Source organism: Astatotilapia calliptera, chromosome 23, assembly GCF_900246225.1.
Source record: "Astatotilapia calliptera chromosome 23, fAstCal1.2, whole genome shotgun sequence".
Lineage (NCBI taxonomy): Eukaryota > Metazoa > Chordata > Actinopteri > Cichliformes > Cichlidae > Astatotilapia > Astatotilapia calliptera.
Window position 1 is genome coordinate 2,098,300 of NC_039323.1, and position 19,286 is coordinate 2,117,585.

The following is a 19,286-nucleotide window of genomic DNA, read 5'->3' on the forward strand; positions in this document are numbered from 1 at the left end:
CTTTTTATAACTACTGTAACTACCAAAACAGTAACAGCTATGGTGACTGAAATTGTCACTGCTGAGAAGCTTGTGACTGGTTAAGTGGTTGATGGAGGAGAGATTTGTCCTGTGACATTTAGATAGCAGGTCAGCATTTGACAGAAATAAAACAAAAAGACATGAAAGTACAGATCTGTCCTCCCCTATCAGCAGTTTGGTGGTAATGTATTGTAACTTTGTTTCTCTTAGTAGAAACACAGCATCGTTTAAATACCACAACCTGGGTATTGTTGCTGTCTCTACCTTTATGGCCCCATTGTACCCACCTGCTGATGGCTGCTTCCAGCAGGGTAATATGCCACTAAGCTCAAATCATCCCAAACTAGTACTCAAATGGTCTGCACAGTTATCAAGTCTCAGTCCAATAGAGAACCCTTTGGATGTGGTGGAGCAGGAGATTTACATCACAGATGTGCTGCTGACAAACCGTCGCAACTGTGAGACGCTGCCATGTCAATATGGACCTGACCACAAAGAATTCAAGCAGTTCTTAAAGTGAAAAAGGGTCCCACCCAGTACTATGAAGGTGGCCAGTGAGTATATCATTAGCATGCTCAAGAATTTCTAAAGGGATGTGCTCTGATAAGTTACCGTACCTTTGTCAACAGGCAGTGATGCCTAACGGTAATCTCCTCTTACTACTTTAAATTTACTTTAAAAATAAATGTAACCGACTGTTATGCATTTCCAAACATTTGAGTTAAACGTCATGGTAACAGGCTCACAACATCAACAGCAACATGCTGATATATAACACAGATAATGAACCGTACTCAACATTTTGCTTGGCAAGCTACCGCACAGCAGAGCAAAATGGTAATTGGTCGTTTTTATAAAGCAAATTAATTGTATTGAGTGATAACGGTGCAAGAGGAAATCATAAAGGAAACATTAACATCTGGTCCAAATTTCATGGCTTTAACTGTTTTCTAGACATTTTATTGAAAACTACAGTAAATCTCATGGTGGCACTAAAGTAAAAGTCAGAAGATTAACAGGTTAGGGTTAGTGTAAATAATAAAAAAATGTCTGCCAAAAAATATTCAGGACAATTAATGAGGGAATGTGTGTGTGTGTGTGTGTGTGTGTGTGTGTGTGTTAGTCCTCGTAGGGGGATTACTCCTCGGCATTTAACCCATTCACCCAGTGGGCAGCCACCACCAGTGCAGCACCCGGGGAGCAGTGTGTGAGGACGGTACCTTGCTGAGAGGTACCTCAGGGTAGCCATTCAATGGATTCAAACCCCCGACCTTCCGATCATGGGGCAACCACTTTACTCACTGAGTATCCCTGGAATACAGATAATGTGGGAAAACTTTGGGCTGCTGGTGAAGGGAAAGTCGGGGAGTATCACCAAAGTTATTTATTTTCTGGAAACGTGTATCTGTTCATTTCAGTGCGATCGGTTCAACACTTTTAGCTATAGTTCACCGTGTGGATTAAATCAATGTAAATTAAAGCTAAGTAAGTAATCACCCCTTTCCAGAACAGCCACATAATATGCTGCCCTTTAGTCTCAGTGATCCCTGCTGTGCCAGTGGCCTCTTCAATATGGGCCGAAAGACTGTTGGTACAAAACTCACAGTACTTCTTCAGTCCTCTTCAGCCAGCACCCAATATTTACAAGCAAGCCCAGATCTGTGAGAGAATTCGATTGAACACAGATGGCAGGAAATTCCTTGGAAATGACAGTGGCCAAACTCAACCACACAACATGAGAGTATCTCCATGCAGCAGGGGCATCGAGGACCTTCTGACAGATAATATCTCTTCTTCTCGCCCGGCACCGCTCCGTGCCATTGGTTAGAGTTTGACAAAAGAAAAGATTTATGTGACGTCTGTAAAACAAGTAATCAGTTTTCAGCAATTATTGTATACTTTTAATGGTTTCGAGCCAGCAGTGGGGGAGAAATAAATGAATAGTTAGGAAAAGGTTTGGAGGAAAACTCCCTTGATGGTCGGTGGTCCAACTGAGAGGTTGAATTTAAGTGTTGGTAATTAGATCACATTTGGATGGAGCAACATTTGAAAATGATTATTCTGTTACCTACACACAGTGCACATAACCTTCTGTTATTCTCAGAGGGGATGCTAGTTGTTTAAAACAAGGGCCAAACCAGATGTTTTGGGAAGCAAAAGAGGAATCCGATTTCACTTCCTACTTCTTTCTTACTTTTTGTTGTTGTAGCGCAGGAAGAATAATGGAATGTTGCTTTGTGAAAAGGATATGTTCAAAGCATGCATAGTAATTGCTTTGGCTTTTGAAGTCTTTGGTTAAAGCTGGGGTCACTGCTCCTCCACAGTGTCCAGAATGAATATTAGCTATAGTCAAGATGACTGGGCTTCAAGTCAGCCTGAAAATGCAGGAAAAGGAGCTTTTTTAAAAAGTGTGTAATTTGCTTTGACAGCAGAAACTAAGAGCCAGGGCTTTATTTGCGATTTGATTACTGTAGCAAGCTGATACGCTGACTAATAAAAAGATCATTTATGAGAGCACCCAGCTGTGGTTAATTAATGAATTAACTTTGGCTCAAAGTGTTTATTTTGCACACACAAATACAAAATCGCTAATAATCTGTAACACTAAGGAAATGTGCTATTGCACAGCAGTCTCCCACCAAAGGGCCATAATAATGACCATAACCTGGCCTGGGGACCTCCTCCTCGTAGACCCAGAGGGCACCACAGAACTGGGGTTTTCATAAATATACAGAATAAATAAGAGCGGGGCCCAGGTTCTCCACTGAGCAAACCTGTGTTGAATTTCAAACCACACATACCTAAGGAAGTCAGCAATACCGTTCTTTTATTGTGTGGGGAGTCCTCATTCACCAATGGCTTTGGCATTGAAGACCACCCCCCTCACACCACACACACACACAGACTCGCAAAACAGAGAGCACACAGAGGCAGGAGCACGCTCTCTAAGTAACTTGAGATGGACAGTCTACCAGACATTATATATCACCGAAACATCAAACAAATTTCCACAATGCCGCTGTGAGGAGGATGAGGGGGCTGCAGTTCAATCAAGCCCTCATCTACAAACTCAGGAAGAGCCCACTGTTAGCCACCACATGAGAAGTGATGGCGTGACTCCTGAGCCCCCGCGGTTACAGGGACTAAGGCACAGTGGGGCCCGTTAAAGCCAAAAATGGCACCAAGTGACACCTATGGAAACACATTTAATCTTGTGCGGTGTGAGGTCAATACGCAGGTATTTACACAGACAGGAGCCCTGCGTATTGGAACAGACAGGGCCACCATCAAAGAGCTTTACGAGCAAATATATTCTCACTGCGTAAGCATTTTAGATGTCCAAGCATGAAGGCCTACAGTGTTTTTCCTTCTCTTGTTTAATGGCTGTAATAAGATTCCTTTTGTTATGATTACTGCTCTCGCTGCGTCCCTTCACCGTGTGAGTCAGACGACGGTTAGAAGCAAAGCGAGATGTGACTTTTGTGAAATTATTTGGGAGTTGCGACCGATAACTCCAACTGAATGTGGGTCAGTCCAAAAACGTCATAAATAACAATAAATAAATAAATCAGAACAATGCACTTTTTTATTCTCTAACTGAGATTATTCCCAACTATATGTTCTACATTCTGTTTTAAACAACTTTGTATTGATTTTATATATTAGCTTAGAGATGTGATTTTTCTATGTCATGTATTTCATAGTTTTCTTTTTCCAACTCTTTCACATCCCTTAAAACCATCAGAGACATTTGATCTGCCCCAGATTCATTCACAAGTACTGACCACAAGCATACAGTCAGGATCATGAAGAACTACATGTACTGTATCTTCACCGACAATAAGAACAACGAGTTCCGCAACAGATGGTATGAATCCCACAGAGCCCTGCTCTCAACATCATGAAGGCAGCCTGGAATTACACGAGGAGCCTGAACTGAGACGGCCTGAATCCAAAGAAAAACAACAGCTTGTAGAGGCTTAGAGAAACAAATACATCCAGATTTGAGATTTCGGATATCGTAGCGTAAACGTTTTCTTTTTGTTGTGGAAGAACAGCAAAGAAGAACAAGACAGCTTTTTTCCATCTTATCAGGTTGCGACTTTAAATTGATTCTGTTAAAAGCGCAGAGAAAGGAAACGTGGCTTATTTGGTCCTTTTAAATATAGTACGCAGGCTTATAGACGATGGGTTATTTTAAACACGATAAATACTGAATGAACAGCATATCCATTCACAGAGTTTCACGAAATTATAAAATAAGGAAACGCTTCAGTACTCCAGAAATATTTCAAACACCAGCATAGTCTGGTACATATTACATTTATGCACTAAAGATCTGGATATATGTTTAAGGTTTGCTCTGAAGAATAACTGGGACGATACAGCTCCCTGACAGATAGAAATCTAAACTAAAATACCTAATAAAAATATTATGTACAAATATTTATGTATAGAGTCAGTGAACATATAAAAGAGAGTTAAACACTTGACACTATGACCCTAAATAACTTCTAAAAAGGCAGAAAATACCAAGCTGGCCCTGAATGTTGAGTTAATTGTAAATGAACTTGAAACAGATGAACTGAAAAGTAAAAAGTGAAGGATGTCGACTTCCTTGGTCTTTGGTGAGAAGGAGCTTAATTAGATGATAAAGAGCAGAAATAAAGAAATCATTCTTCATTTGGATCCTGGCTTATGCCGTGAGGTTTGTTTGGCCGGGCTTGGCCGAGAGTGTAAGCGTCTGAATAGAGAGGGACTCTCGAAGGACTCTGGCCCGTACCATGTGTCAAGCCTTTCACATAACCTGGCATTCATTGTGAAGCTCTTTTATGAACCATAAAAAATATTCATTTCGCCCCTGACCTGTTTTCCAATAGAGTCTCCAAACCCATAAAATGGTTTGCTTTTAATTTATTTTTATTTGAAGAACTTTGAAATGCAAATGTTTGTTTCCTTACACGTAAAAATTGAGAGAAGCCATCTTGAAACAGAAATTTGATGTGAAATATGAATTCTAGCCATTTTACATCATTCCTAACATAAACATGCAGGTTCTCAGCTCAAGTCTTTCGGTGCTGTTAAATGAGTGTACTTTGGCAGGCTGCAGTGTACATATGCCGATGCTTCGCCCGTCTAGCCGGGCTCCTTCAAGGCTCGGAGCTCTTGAGGGTTGCATGAGACTGGCATCTTTACAGTGGCCTAGATTGGCCGTATTTTCGTGTCAAATGACAAACTGGCCCTGTAAAAGTGGATGCTGCGGTAACCTATGCATTTACATTTACAGCCAAGGCTATCAAGGGTATGGCTAACAAGTACTGTTGACTTTAGTTAAAGTGCGGTTTGGTGGGCTATACGTTAAACATTTTTAATTGCAGCCCTTAAACTAAAGCACATCATTGCACAAGTTTCATTTACAATAAAATCATTCAGTTTATAGATAGTGTTAAAATTCCAACTATATCTATAAAAGTATCATTCATATGAACAATTGTAAAAGATTTATTATCCCCAGTGTGTCCTATCATTTTAAAAGTATAAAAATCAACAGACAAACACTGGCAACTTATGTTGGATGCAAGTTCTGCAGCACCGTCACACTGCATGGACATAGGAGGACCATGGCAATCAAAACAGCACAGATCAGGGGCAGAACCATGGGAGGGACAAAGGTTTGGCCAACCCACAACACCAGTAGGAATGGGTATCGTTTAGGTTTTATCTGATACCAGTACCACACCAGTACTTTTGAAACGGTGCCGGTGCTTAAACGGTGCTCGAACCGGTGCTTAAAGAATGGAGAACAAACTTTGTCCAAAAACTTCTCATGTTCAGCTGTTTTTTGTAAAAAGATAACAATGTTAGCCTTTTCTGCAGCTATGGGGCATATATGGTATCACTCTTGGCTGGAAGCTTAAACAATGGAAAAAAACACAAACTTTGTCCAAAAACTTCTCATGTTTAACTGTTTTCCACTTTTTCTTTGGTCATTTTAGCCTTTTTGGCCAGGGTGAAGGGAGTATCTGCCATCAAACAAGAAGACAGCCGCATGAAGCTATGATGATGTTTGCTAGTTCACCTTACATGCATTAATGTAATAACGTGGTTAGCCTACTCAACGTAAATTACACACGAACAACATTAAGCTACTCACGCAGAGAAGAACGGCTGCTGCTGCATCATCATCCTCATCATTTCTGATACACTGGCAGGGCTAGGGGCCAGGACTCTCCTCTTCGTGTTTTTGGGGGATGTTGCTAACTCCGGGTCCGATAACAGGCACCACACCCGCAATAGATGTGCTCGGTGTGAGGTCTCGCAGCAAGCTATCAAATACGGCGCATTTCTCGGCTTTTAACAAAATGCTATACGTCTCCAGGTGTTTCATCAGATTCGAGGTGTTGCCTCCTTTGACAGTATCACAGTATCAGCTTAAAGCACTTGTTGCTGCTGAGTTTGCATCTTTTGCTGTGAAGTACAGCCAGACTTTGACCGCTTCGCCTTGGGCATTTTTAATCTGTAGCTCTGCTCTAAAACAACGTACGTACCTGGCCCCGCCTACTATCCTTGGAAAGGTAAAATGATTGGCTGGAATCCAAAGTGTGTGACATCTCAGGGAAAAAAAGCACCAAAATAAAGCACTGAAATGTGCGCTGCTTTTCGGTCTGGTTACTACCGTTTATGTCAGAACCGGTGCCATTATACTGGTACCCATCCCTAAAAACCAGTGCTACTCAAATACTCACAGAACTATTTTTCTAGAAGAAGGTTGCTGATCGCACATGGCCACATTTTCAGTGCAACCACCTATTTAAACACAGCTTTATCAACAATACAAATGACTACAAAACTGTTCCACTTTTTTGCAGCCATGTCTGCAAATTTGACGATTTGGCTTACGGAAAAATCCCCACACAGAAAACTGAAAATAATTGATGAGACATCAGTTTTAGTGCCACCCCAATGTTAGCAATAGCCTCGGCCTGGCCACAGCTGCATAGAAATGAGCAATAAACTTGAATCGTTTATCACATACAATTACTGAGAAAACCACACATATTTAGTTTCATTTCACAATACATTCTGTAACAATGTCGTTTTAAATACTCATAAAAACAGAGCAGTTTCTCAATGATGCCGAGTTATAGCACAAGTAGTTCTATTTATTTCAATGGGAAGTGCGCTTGGCAGGAAAACTAAGACTTTCTTAGAAACTTGGGAAGTGTGAGGGGTTGGGGAGTTGTTGGTGGTTACTACAATGAAATCTGATTCTCGACAAAAGGCCATGATTTATGATTATCACTTCTACCTGTATCATCTGATAAAAATGCTCTTTTTCTTTCATCTACTGGCAGGAAACACTGATGACGCAACCGCCAACGACCTTAATCACAATTCAAGCCAAACAGTTAAAATCTTGGCTGTTCCGTTTATGGTTGTCAGTGTAAATTGTTAGTTAGCGATTTTTCAAGTCCTGTATCATTTTACGTACAAATCCTGAAAAGCCTGTTGCACAGTAGGTCTCTGTGTTCCTCTGCAGAACAGCAAACACACTGTCAAACTCCATGGAGCCGAGCGGAGCGCACCGGGCTGTGTAATGCCATGGAACAAGCAGCAGGTATTTGTTAGTTAATCAGTGTTTGAATTAAGCTAGAGGCCGAGGTTGTGCTCGGGAGCAGCGGGGATGTTTTGACTAAGCCATCTCTGCGAGGGCCCGGTCATGGAGACTCGGAGCATTTGTAAAAGATTAGCGGCCCAGTCCTGATGTACTGAGCTCAGGTCATGCAAAGTGCAGGGCTCGGACGTGAGGCGAGCTCCAACCTATCTCTCACATCTGCCGCCCTCACAGAGCATATCTGCTAGTCGTGGTACATGAAACACTGAATAATGTGATTAAAGGTTTTGCAGTGAGGTTTGGAGCTCACTGAGGGGAGATCAGAAGAAGTTATTCCTTGGGAAAGATTTCCCAGGTTTATAGACACTCGGGACATACAGTATATGCAACAGTTGCCCAATCTGTGTACATTCTACCTTCTATGTGTCATGAAAGTGTGCTATCAGACGTGCACGCTTCCAGTCAGAGTATCCATGTTGAAGAAAAGTTGAGGGAAAGGAACAACAATGGTGCACATGCTCTCAGCCGATCATTAGCCAAAAGACTAAATGAAAACCAACTGTGTAGGAACAATAAAATAATTTGTCAAGGGAGAAGGGTGCAGATAAATTCTGCAAAGCATTTTCCAATTGGCTCAGGCTGCAGGACACTGGGCCAAGTGCTCAGCACCTGGCTGTCATGGCTCTGACGCTGCCTAATTCATTTCAACTCTCAAACACAAGCCTATTAGATGAAGAGCCGATACGAGCTGAAAGTGCCTGATTAGGATTTTTATCGGTATTGGCCAACATGTGCTGTGAGCTGACTTTTTAAGGGCAAAAGTTAGATAAACAGAAAGAAGAGACTGGAAAAATCTTGCTCTTCTCTCCTTTCTTCACTCACTCTATCAGTTCAGTAAATCTCTGACTCAGCTTTGGTGAGGACATTCTGGGGAAAAAGCCAGCTACTCATCCTAAATATTCTTGCCTAAAATCCCGGGTGATATATAAAAAACATTTCCTGCAATGGGTAGCTTTTTTTGGTTACTGTAGCCATGGGAATTTCCAAGTGTCTTGTCTATGTGGATCCAAGCATCTCAGCGTATCGATTTCAAGGTGAATGAAGCTCTTCTTGATGGGCTTTGGCTTTGTCGTAAAGGTTTAAAGCTAAACACCAGGAGAAAAGACGCACATGTCAAGCCAGTTGGATGGTTAGGAGCTGGTTCCTATTAACCTTCCTTTTCAAAACAGCTGGCCACCAGCACATCATTATTATCTATTATGCTTTTCGTTTATATAGCTTGTTGCAGACAGTAGACAACTATACCTGTAAATCATGCAAAGTTACTCAAAAATAAAAATACAAGGATGTAATTTAGCATAATAGGTCTCTTTAAATGCATCAACATGTGGATTTCTAAAGGAAAGTTTATAATCACATCCAGTCTTTGGAAATGCACAAAACCATCCCCTGTCCTAAAGTATTACATGATCATAACATCTTTTTGGTGATTGATACACTTGCTGAAAAATTAGCACTGGCTCAGCATTTATTTTGCCAAGTATTAACATTTCTTATTTTTAAAAACTAAGTTGTGTGTCCTGTTTGGGAAACATTCAACATGACCAGTGTTGCAACAGACTTCATCCTCAAGCCAAACAAAAAGAACACATTTTGGACCACAGTGTACTAACCTCTTGACTACAGTTTTCAAATGGATCTCTGCTCCAGTTAGCTGGCAAAAAGTGCATATTTTATTAACTTTTCAAGTTCAACTTTCATGTTCAGAGTTCAACTTGTCCATCGTGTAGCTTCGCTTGGACTCCGGCATTAACACACTTACAAACACACACTTACAAACGCACAAATCAGCTCGCTCCTGAAACGGCCAACAACGAGCCCCATAAGAGATCATAAGTGTACGACATGATGTTTGTGTTAAGCAGTGTATTATAGGAGCTGACTTCTGGGTCTTGGGGGGAATGTTAAGCATGTTAATGAAGAGTGCATACTGAAGGTATTACTCAGTGCAATGTGGACCCATTTAACACACTTTCTACAAACGGAGAAAAGGAGCCCTACTCTTAATCTTGGCAGCAATAAATCAAAAGGTAGAACTCGATGTCTTCGACGATGCTTGCGGAAAGCTGTTTTTCCTATTCAGAATTTCATCAAATAATATTAAAAAACAGAAAGAAAATTGCTCATATTCCTTAAAATGGAATTTAAAACTAACAACCTAAAAGACACAGAAGCCAGAAGATAGCAGATGTCTCTACTGTTTCCAGTGGAAACTTGTGGACAGAGCAGCCAGCACATCTGTGAGATGTGGTTTTTGTGTCTAGAGGGTAAAATCAGGCTGAGATGCCTAGAAGACAATGACATCAGTACATCAGTACAGCAGCTATAAGTCAGAGTAGCTTTAAATGTCTTCAACTCCTGGCTTGGCAACTAGTCAGGCAAACATAGACCTTGACGTGACAGGTAAAAAGAGGAGAGCAAATAAGCAACGCTTGGTTATGCTAAACAAAAAAAAGGGGAAAAACCACGAGGAATATAAATCAGCTGTGCTCACTCTTCCAAAGAGATGCACTGATCTGATAAGTGGATCAGACATCGGTCCAATTATGACTCAGAAAGTCAGATCGGGAATTGGTAACAAAAGGCTGATCTAGTGTACGGAGCCAATCTATTAAACTCAAGCTAACAGAACAAATATCAGACGATTGGATGGTATTTTTATTCAGCAGTGAAGAACAGCAGAATAGCTACGCTGTTCGGCCTCTTTGTTCAAGCTGTCATATATCTGTGAAGCGCTCCGTCCTCCCCATGTCATCGTGTAAATAAAGAAGACTTAAACTTGAAAACTTCATCTACCCAGATTTATTTTTCACTTGCAACGACTTTTTCTTTACTTGTTTGCAGCTAAATGTGAGTTCACAAAAAACCATGAAAACCTCCACAGACAGACTTGTCTGCTTATGTTGGGGAGCTTTTAGTGCAGTTACGGTAATATAATCCATAACACACTGAACATTATCTTCACTCTCACCTGTGTCTTATCTGCTGTGTGTGAGGAGGTGCACCGAAGGTGAAAGTGAGAGCAGAGACAGCAGTAAACATACAGTAAACACTCAAACGCACTAATGTAAATACTTTTTACTGTTTTTCACTTGTAATATTACTTATTAACACTAATCCACTGTTTCTGTATATCTATTCATTGATTTGCTACCTTTTCTTATAAAAAGTAACAAAACAGTGTTTAAAATGAGGTTTCCTTGCACATAAAATCTGATTATGAATGAGAATTTCTACACTGGTGTCAGATCAATAAAAAGCCAAGGCATCTGCACTGCTATCCGAAATGTTGGATCTGTATCCCCGTTCTTCCCCACAAAATGCCAGATCCTTGTTGTACTTTGATAACTTTTAGGGTGAGAAGCTAAGTGGAGAAATGCATGAACAGTTAGAGTTAAATGTTTGCTTTTAACAAACCACTATTAAAATATTACAAGCAAAAAGTGTAATATAGTGTTTTCAGTACTGCAGGGGAAGTTCTCATGCAAAAGATATTCCCACGCATAAAAAAAAGCCCTCTGCAGCACCACATCATGGGAAATTGCATCTTCTTATCACACACATTATCTCCTTGCACTGATATTAGCCCACTGAAAAACAGCCTCCTCTTTCAAATATAATTGTCTGTAAAAAAGTCTGTAAAAATAACCCTAAGCGTTGCAGATCACAGTGCTGGCATGGAGCCGCTAAACTTTATTAACATCCAGAGTCGGTCTGGCGAGTCTCCCAGTTCCCTGCAACTTGGACTTAAAAGCCTTAACCTGAACAAGACAGCAGCATCGCTTTCCCAAAATCCTCCTCTTCCTCCCAGCATGCACAACCGTGCCTGTCCAGACTCACCAATAACAAAGAAGCACCAGTCTATCTGCGCCACCCTGCTGACACTAATCATCAGTTGTTGCGCGTTTAAGAGATACGTATGCCATCATAAATTTCTATCCAAAGATTTGTGTTTCAAAATAGATTTTATACAAAAATAAATAAATAAATGAAAATCAGTAGATCCGGACCACAAGGCAAGTTGACTGTCTGTAAAGGACGATTCGTAAACTAAAAATCTGCCAAGACGTAACGCACACGTTAATATCTGAGTCCAACAACGTCAAGTCGTCACGCTCAGTGTTTATGATTGATGTCAACCCACATCACTTTAAGACAAGACACAGTGCACGAGTTTTCCTCTAAGCAGCCTTCGTTCCATCGTTCTTTTGTGCACTTAATAATCTTGGTAAGCTAATACAGTGCTCAGGCTGGATCGCTTTGCACATGACTAGAGAATAACTAATTCTTCCAGAATGCTAGGCTTCGATTAACGAGCACTAATAAAATATATAAACTGCACTATTAGACTTTATAATGTCTCTGATAGTCCACTGGGGCAGCGCCAGCCAATGGTGCAGTGAGCTGACTGGGCACTGCCCCGTGGCAGCTTCCTGGCAGAGACGGAGAGAGAGGATAAAACTCGAGCCTTTTGGCTGCCTTCTCCTCCACTCTAATGAAGGCATTAAAACATCATGTTTGCCCATTTGTTTTTGACCACTCGGTTGAAGCCAGTGTTTGATTGGCTAGCTGATTAACGTCCAACATGCCCAGCCTCATAAAAAAGGGACATTTCAGACACCGTTTAGAGAAGTTGAGGCTGACTCGCATTTAAATCTGTCGCTTGCTGCAGGTTTAAATGGTGATCTGTTTACCGAGCTGTGATGCAGACTTTGTAAGCTTTTATGTAGCATAAATAAACTGCTGACATACTCTCTGGCAGAAAAAGATGAAATAGGAGCCTCTCTTAAAACTCGGATGCAAACAGTGCCTTTTCATACTCATACAATTTGGGTCTTGAGCACTTGTTAAGGGAGCTCAGTGAGTCCTTACGTCCTCTTCGTTCCCCCGTCATGTCTTGCTCTCTTCCTGTCTCTCTCTCTCTAGCTGACAGCTGCGAGTGCCCCCTAAGCTTCCAGGCGCACTCTAGCTGAGGCAGCACGGCGGCGGACGGTCGTCTTTACTGCCACAGTCAAGAGTGGAGCGGATTTTTCTTTGATGAAACACAGCAGCGTTGAGCCAAGAACAGCAAGTGGCACAGCCGGGATGTAAATCAAAAACCCACCCATGTGCTAAGTCATACACGGAGAGCTCTGCGAGAGGAGTCGCTGCTGTCTGAAAATGCATGAGTAATGCAGACTGTATAGACGTGTGGTCAGCTGCGGCATGCTTGTCCAGGCAAACAGAGAAAAGTCTTTTTTTATCTTTTCTATGCTGAGCTCCAAAACAAAGACACCTGGCAGCTTATTCCTCTCACCGCCAACAGCGCATAAAAGTTTTGGGCAAGGTTTGTGCTAAAAATACACTTTTACGATGACATATCTGAGCCAACGTTGCAGCTTTTTCTTGATTAAGCTGAGGCCCCGGGCAAATTTCTTCTGGTATTCCAGAGATATTTCGACACTTACTCAAACCAGATCATATTTTTGCTGTGTGACTGTTTGGATTCCTTGGCAGAATGCAAGTCAGAATGCTTTTGGTTAGAGTGAGATGCCATAGTCATACCACAATGGTCACATAAGAATGAGAACATCTGACCTTACAACAGAAAAGGAAAAGCACAGCAAACATCACATTTTAGCTTTTTTGAAGCTCATTTAGCAAATCTAATCAGAATCCGACCACAGCTGATGCAACTCTCGTCTCTTCCTTTTGCCGTACCTCCTGATTCCATACACACCACGTGGATCTCAGGCCGAGTTGGGCTAAGGTGATTCAGCCCAGCACATGCCACACAAGGGGTGTTCTCTCGTTCTCCCTCTCTAGTGGCTGTGACTCAGGAAGTGCTTTTATTCCATTACCCAGCATCCAGCGTCTCAGGCAGAGGTTTACGGGAATACCGTTGCAGAATCATCACCGGGCCTTCGCTTTATGAATCAATGGAACATGCTGCAAATATTACACCCTGCAACACCCTTCCCAGGCAGCACCCTCACATTTGCCCATAACTCACTGCTGAGCTCATGCAATATGCAAAGACGTGGGCTGAGGCTCTTTAGCTCATGGGAATGCACCGAGCGGTGAGAAAACCCAGGAAAAGAATGTTACTATCACTGTGCTACTTTTTATATATAAACAGGTCCGTGTGTATTTTTTCCAAGGAGAACAACCGGACAAAGAGAAGACCGTTCACGATGACGCATTCCACATAAAGTACAGCTGGCTGAAAAAAAAGCATAACCAAAAAATGTGCTGTGTAGTTTTTCACTATCTGGTTAGCCTCAGCAGAGAAATTAAGCGAAGAAGACGTTCAATAAAAGGTCAAATGTCACAGAGCAGCGGTAGCAGCAAAACGTTTCTGAGGGTTGATCGGTCTTTCAAAATATCTTCGAGAAAAAGCGCCTATAAGCTTTTCATCACTGCCACTACTTTTTGGCAAAAGGAGTTACAGCGATACTGAGACCCACAGCCTTCTTTCAAACTTCAGCCGCACTGAATAAACTGATATTTCAGTGCTCGTGTCAGCTTTTTCTCCTTTCAACAGAAAAGTGATCGGCAGAGGAACTTTTTTCTTTTCCTTTCTTTTCTTAAAAAAATTATATTTTTAAGAAAAAAAAGATGAAAATGATTCACTATTTAAAAAGTAAAATGTGGTTTTGGCAAAAAGTTTAAAAAGCAAGCAACAAAAAATGACTGTAAAGTAAATGATACAAAACACTGCAACACCTGAATATTAACCCAGATGAGGATTTGTATTCTTTAACTATTGCTTTGATTTTTTTGTGACCCGATTAGGGTAAAACCAAATTTTCCTAGCTTGCTTAACAGCCTCTAAAATATAAAAATACATGAACTTTCATTAAATTCTAGACTTTTAGTCTAGACTAGATTTAATTAATTACCTTACCAACTATGACATTATGACACTTTTTCATTCCTGAAGCTTTGTGTTAGAATACTGGGGAGAGAAAAATGAACGACTTCACTAAACTATATGAACTCCATCGACTGCTTTTGGTAACAAGTTAACAAACCACGATGTGAAGTCACTGATTTGTGTCGATTTTCTTAACCTTTCAGCATTAAACCAAAACAGTTCAGCAATAACACAACTGAACTCTCCCCCCAGAAACAGTGAAATCCAAGCAAAATAAATCATATTGTCTGGGCATACATCAAATACGCTTAAAGGCATTTTAAGCCTCAAGTCACAGGTAGTTTAAGAAATTTAAAACCCCTTGAAACAGCTGAAACAAATATTCTCCCAGAATTATAGATATATAAACATTTTGATGTGACACAAATCTAATGATTTAGATGAAAGCCTATACTCAGAATCTAGCCAACAGAAAGTATTGGAATACTGATATTTTTATGTAATCACCAGTTTCCTCTTAGGCTTGGCTGAACACTGGGTTTTGATGAATGAGAAGGATATTTTGGGACATTTAATTACTCTGATTTGTCTGACTTTTTAAGAAAAGGCGACTCTGACAAGCTTTTCTTCTGTTTTTCAGATACATTTGACACCACACGGGTAACAATTCACACAGTTTGCTTGGAACCGCTGCTTTTCTCACAATAAAGACTTTGCACTTACAACTGAAATTATTCACGGGCTACTGGGAAGCTGTCATTAAGTGTATTACACTTCAGAGGCTGAAAGCAGCACTGTAATGGTTGGTTGTTTCTCATAACAGTCAGATTATCGCCCCACAGTCTGACGTCTGGGGGAAAACACAGGAAACCAAGTCAGTCTGAGGGAATTTCACATTGATACCAAAGCCACTTCCCCATAAAAATAGTGTCTGAGGATATCAGCGGATGTGTGCACGCAGTGTAGGCTCACACAGTGTCTGTTTACAATATATAAGATCGATGCCATGGAGGTTGGTGAGTTTATGTGCTTACACTGGTACACCGGTGCTATTCACATGATAATGTGGCACAAAAACATACAAGCTCAAATGTTGATTACTCATCTCTTTAGAGACATCCTGTGCATTATCTGAGAGCAGCAGTGTGGGACACCAGCACACTCTTCAGACTCAAACATTTCCTTAAATAAGCTCAGACTCAGCAGCATCGTTCTGGCCAGGAGAAACTTCAGTAAGATATCAAATGATGCTAGAGTAGACAATTCATTCAAGCTGATATTCAGCTGGTTTCCTTGCAGGCTTAATATTTTCTTTGCTGGTGGGCGCTAATATTTATAGCACAGTTGACCTGCAGTGTTAGAGTGATTAGCCACCGTTAAACTAACAAAGAGGACGGAAAAAATAAGCACACTGTCTGAAGTCATGCACAGATTTAAGTGTTATTTGACTTGGTGCGAAGAAAAATAGAGAAAATGGTGCTTTTCTATAGTTTCTATAAATATACATATATATATCTATAGATATATAGATATATATATGTATTGTCGAATGCTCTCTCATTCACCGACTCTCATTCAAGTCAGTGGTTTTACACTTGTAAACACTTATGCAAACAATCGAACACAATGAAGAAAAACTGGCAGAGAGCATGGTTTTTGTAGTTTGGGAGCAATTAGAAAACCAGCAAAGCAGTTCCAAATGCAAACATCTTGTGGTGCGTGACAGCTTTCCTCCATGGATTAGATGAAACACCACCACCTACATTTGAATCGCTGTTATCACTGAGTAATACCTCACTTTTTGCAATTACAGGGTTCAAGGAAAAGGTCGGGAATCTCCTATCTGAGTTAAGTCTTCCTCCGCTGTCTCACTTCCATTAGGAGAAATATTACAGGCACTGTTTGTTCTGAGATCCCTTTCAGAATAAATCTAAAGTAATGGTTGAGAATGCAGCCTTAATTCCAGCTCTGTCCCCAAATGGGAGTATGTAATATGACCGGGCTGAAATGAGGCATTATACAAAAGACTGATGAGTACTGAGATCATTTTCATACTCCATGCTCACCAAGACTGACTATAAAACACTGTAAAAATGCCTGTAATGCAGCACATATTTGTGCAGGCTAGAAACATTAGAGTTCACATTAAACGTAATTAAACTTTGTATTCCTGAATGCTACAATAAAATATAATGTCGCTGAATCAGTGCGTGCTTAAGGAAACTCTTGCTGGATGAAGTTTTGCTTGCCATAAAAATGATGACCTTATTAAAATTTCACTCAATTGTTTTATACATTCAGGCCAAAAAAAAAAGAAGAATGCGTCTGCCTCAGTGTTAATCTGCATAACGTGAACTACAAACACATAACACATCTTGCATTCCCACAATTTACGGGAAGCGAGTTCAAAAGCGCTGAAAAGACAATGAGACAATTCATTCTGGTTCGGGATGCTGGGGATGGAGGGCTGAGGGCACAACTGTGCTCTGAGAGAACTCATAAATGCCGAGAGACATTCAGCAGACATATGGTTTGTGTTTAGGACCAAGAAACAATAATCAAATCCGTTGATCCTCTTCTTGCTGCAAGGGTGATTGCTAATATAAAAGTCTGTTCAGTCTAATCAGAATTTAGGACGAGGCTGTAATTACCTCCACCCACTCACAACAACACTGTCTAAACAGGATAGCACAGACTAAAAACACAGTTTCCACTCTGTATACTATTTATATTCCACTTTCATCTATGGAATTTTTGCTTTAAAGATTTTCCCTTCACCAATAAACTCGCAGCCCTGCTTCTTGATTTTTTTTTAACCAACAGGCACCAAAGGACTCATATAAGAATATTTTAGCAATTTAAGCATGTCTACTTAGTTAACTAAAAGCCCTAATATTTTTCTCAAATTGAGACAAAATAGACAGTTGCAGCTGTCCAAGAAAGAGTTTTCCTATTGTTAGATAAGCCAATGTGACACTGAACTCAACTATTCCTTGTTAACACACATAGGAAGTGCACATTTGCTTGGCAGCTTTCTATATCCCTTCACAGAAGTCTTTGATAGACTGTTTATGAATTGGCCAGCACCCAAAGGAGGTCTGAGTTTAATTAAAAGGCCTAACGCACAACTGCAAACAATGCTCTTTACACCAAAGTGCAGCTATATCAAAGGACGCTCTTTAGAAGCCATGTGGAAGCAATATTCATTCAGATGATGGCTTTTTAAATCACTCTCAAATAACCAGAACTGCTAACTGGTCAAACTGTCTGGCTGAATGTGCCATAACGTTTGTTTTAAATAAAGAGATGAAAAACATTTCAATTTCCTTCAACTGGCGAATCCACTCAGTTAAAGGACTTTGCAACATCCTCCATGCTCAGCAGCAGGAGTGCCGACAGAGCCTACCTTGCACCGGTGGGAGAGAGAAGCACAAGCGCGCAGTTTTGCCTGACAGATGCGCTTTTTCCTCGGACGCGGAGAGTCGCTTCGGGCTGGCGCAGTTCATGTGAGTCGGGGTGTCATGAGGGCTCCGGCAAATCTGCGATCCAAAGCCGTTCCCTGCTCGTCGCGCACAGATGTCTCCCTTGCTGCCGTACACGGAGAGCGTCAAGCCAGTGAAGTCGGTGAAAGCAGGGGTCTGGCAGTGGCTCACCATCCCGAACAGCGCTGAGGAGTTTTGCATTAATGACCCAGTGCGGTCCCCGCTCACATTACCTGTGCGCGTGAAAAGAAAAAGGTCAACAAATCGCCGCAGTCTATATGAACCAGGGGGAAATCGTCACATTGGGAAACTTCAGGGATTTGGCAACACCTACCTTGTCCAATTTGTTTACGAGGAGCAGAAAGAGTCTAAACGCGTACACGACCATGCTTATCAAAGCGGAGAAGGAAGCATTTGCACGCCTGATCGATAGCATCCTCTCAGTGGCGACCAGACATCACAGCATCCCGTGCACACACCTCTCTCTCTCTCTCTCTCTCTCTCTCTCTCTCTTCCCCCCTCTTTTTGCGTGAGATTGACACCCAATAGCTGCACCGGTATGCAGGAGCGCCAATAAGGACGGTGTCCGTGTTTCCGTGGGGGGATAAGATCTGGATCGGGACGATGTAGCAGTTCTGAGTAACGCACGAATCAAGATTCGAATAAACTCCCATAAAGTTGTGTGCAATATCCTGCATCATCATGCGTGTTTATGATGCGCCCGGTATCATTCAAAGCTCGCTGTTACTAATCATGATGTGATCGACACTATGTCACAACACTGAATTTCAGCGTTTAATGACCCACAGCTCCTGAGGGAAATGTAAGCATTTACGAGAACAAGCATAGTTTCATATGCACAAGGCTATTCCGAGGCTTTTATTGAGCAGATCGGATCAGGACTCTCCATCTCAGTAGTTCGTTTGGTTATGGATTTGTGTCTGTGGTTTCCATGCTGCTTTTCCACAGAGGCTTGGCTTAATTTAAAGAAAAATAAAAACGTGAGGGGAACTGTTTATACCAATAAATCCCTTTGAATTCAATTAAATTGGTCAGTTTGCTTGAGCCGCCAAAATGATTTCAGTTACTTTAATTGTTCATGAAAATCACGAGTTCTTACGTTTAAAAAAAGTTTTCAATAACTAGTAATATTAATGGGATTTAATCTCTATTGTTGCGCTTAAATTGGAAACATTTCTCAAAAATAATGTAAACAGCACAAATTATTCTAAAGCTTTCCTGTTATTTATGG

The 19,286-nt window shown here is 41.1% G+C and overlaps 1 protein-coding gene across 4 annotated transcripts in view; it reads right to left on the reverse strand.

The window, feature by feature from the left end:
• glis1b (GLIS family zinc finger 1b) overlaps window positions 1–19,286 on the reverse strand; it is an 85,711-nt gene that overhangs the window by 61,613 nt on the left and 4,812 nt on the right. For 2 of the 4 annotated variants that reach the window (XM_026158908.1, XM_026158906.1), the window contains exons 1-2: window positions 18,369–18,537; window positions 17,959–18,267 (exon numbers count right to left, since the gene is read on the reverse strand). In XM_026158908.1, the coding sequence (XP_026014693.1) occupies window positions 17,959–18,235 (277 nt within the window). In that variant the 5' untranslated portion in view covers window positions 18,236–18,267; window positions 18,369–18,537. Of the gene's footprint in view, window positions 1–13,396; window positions 13,901–17,958; window positions 18,268–18,368; window positions 18,538–19,286 lie in introns of those variants that run through there. The other 2 variants (XM_026158907.1, XM_026158909.1) reach the window with 2 other exon arrangements.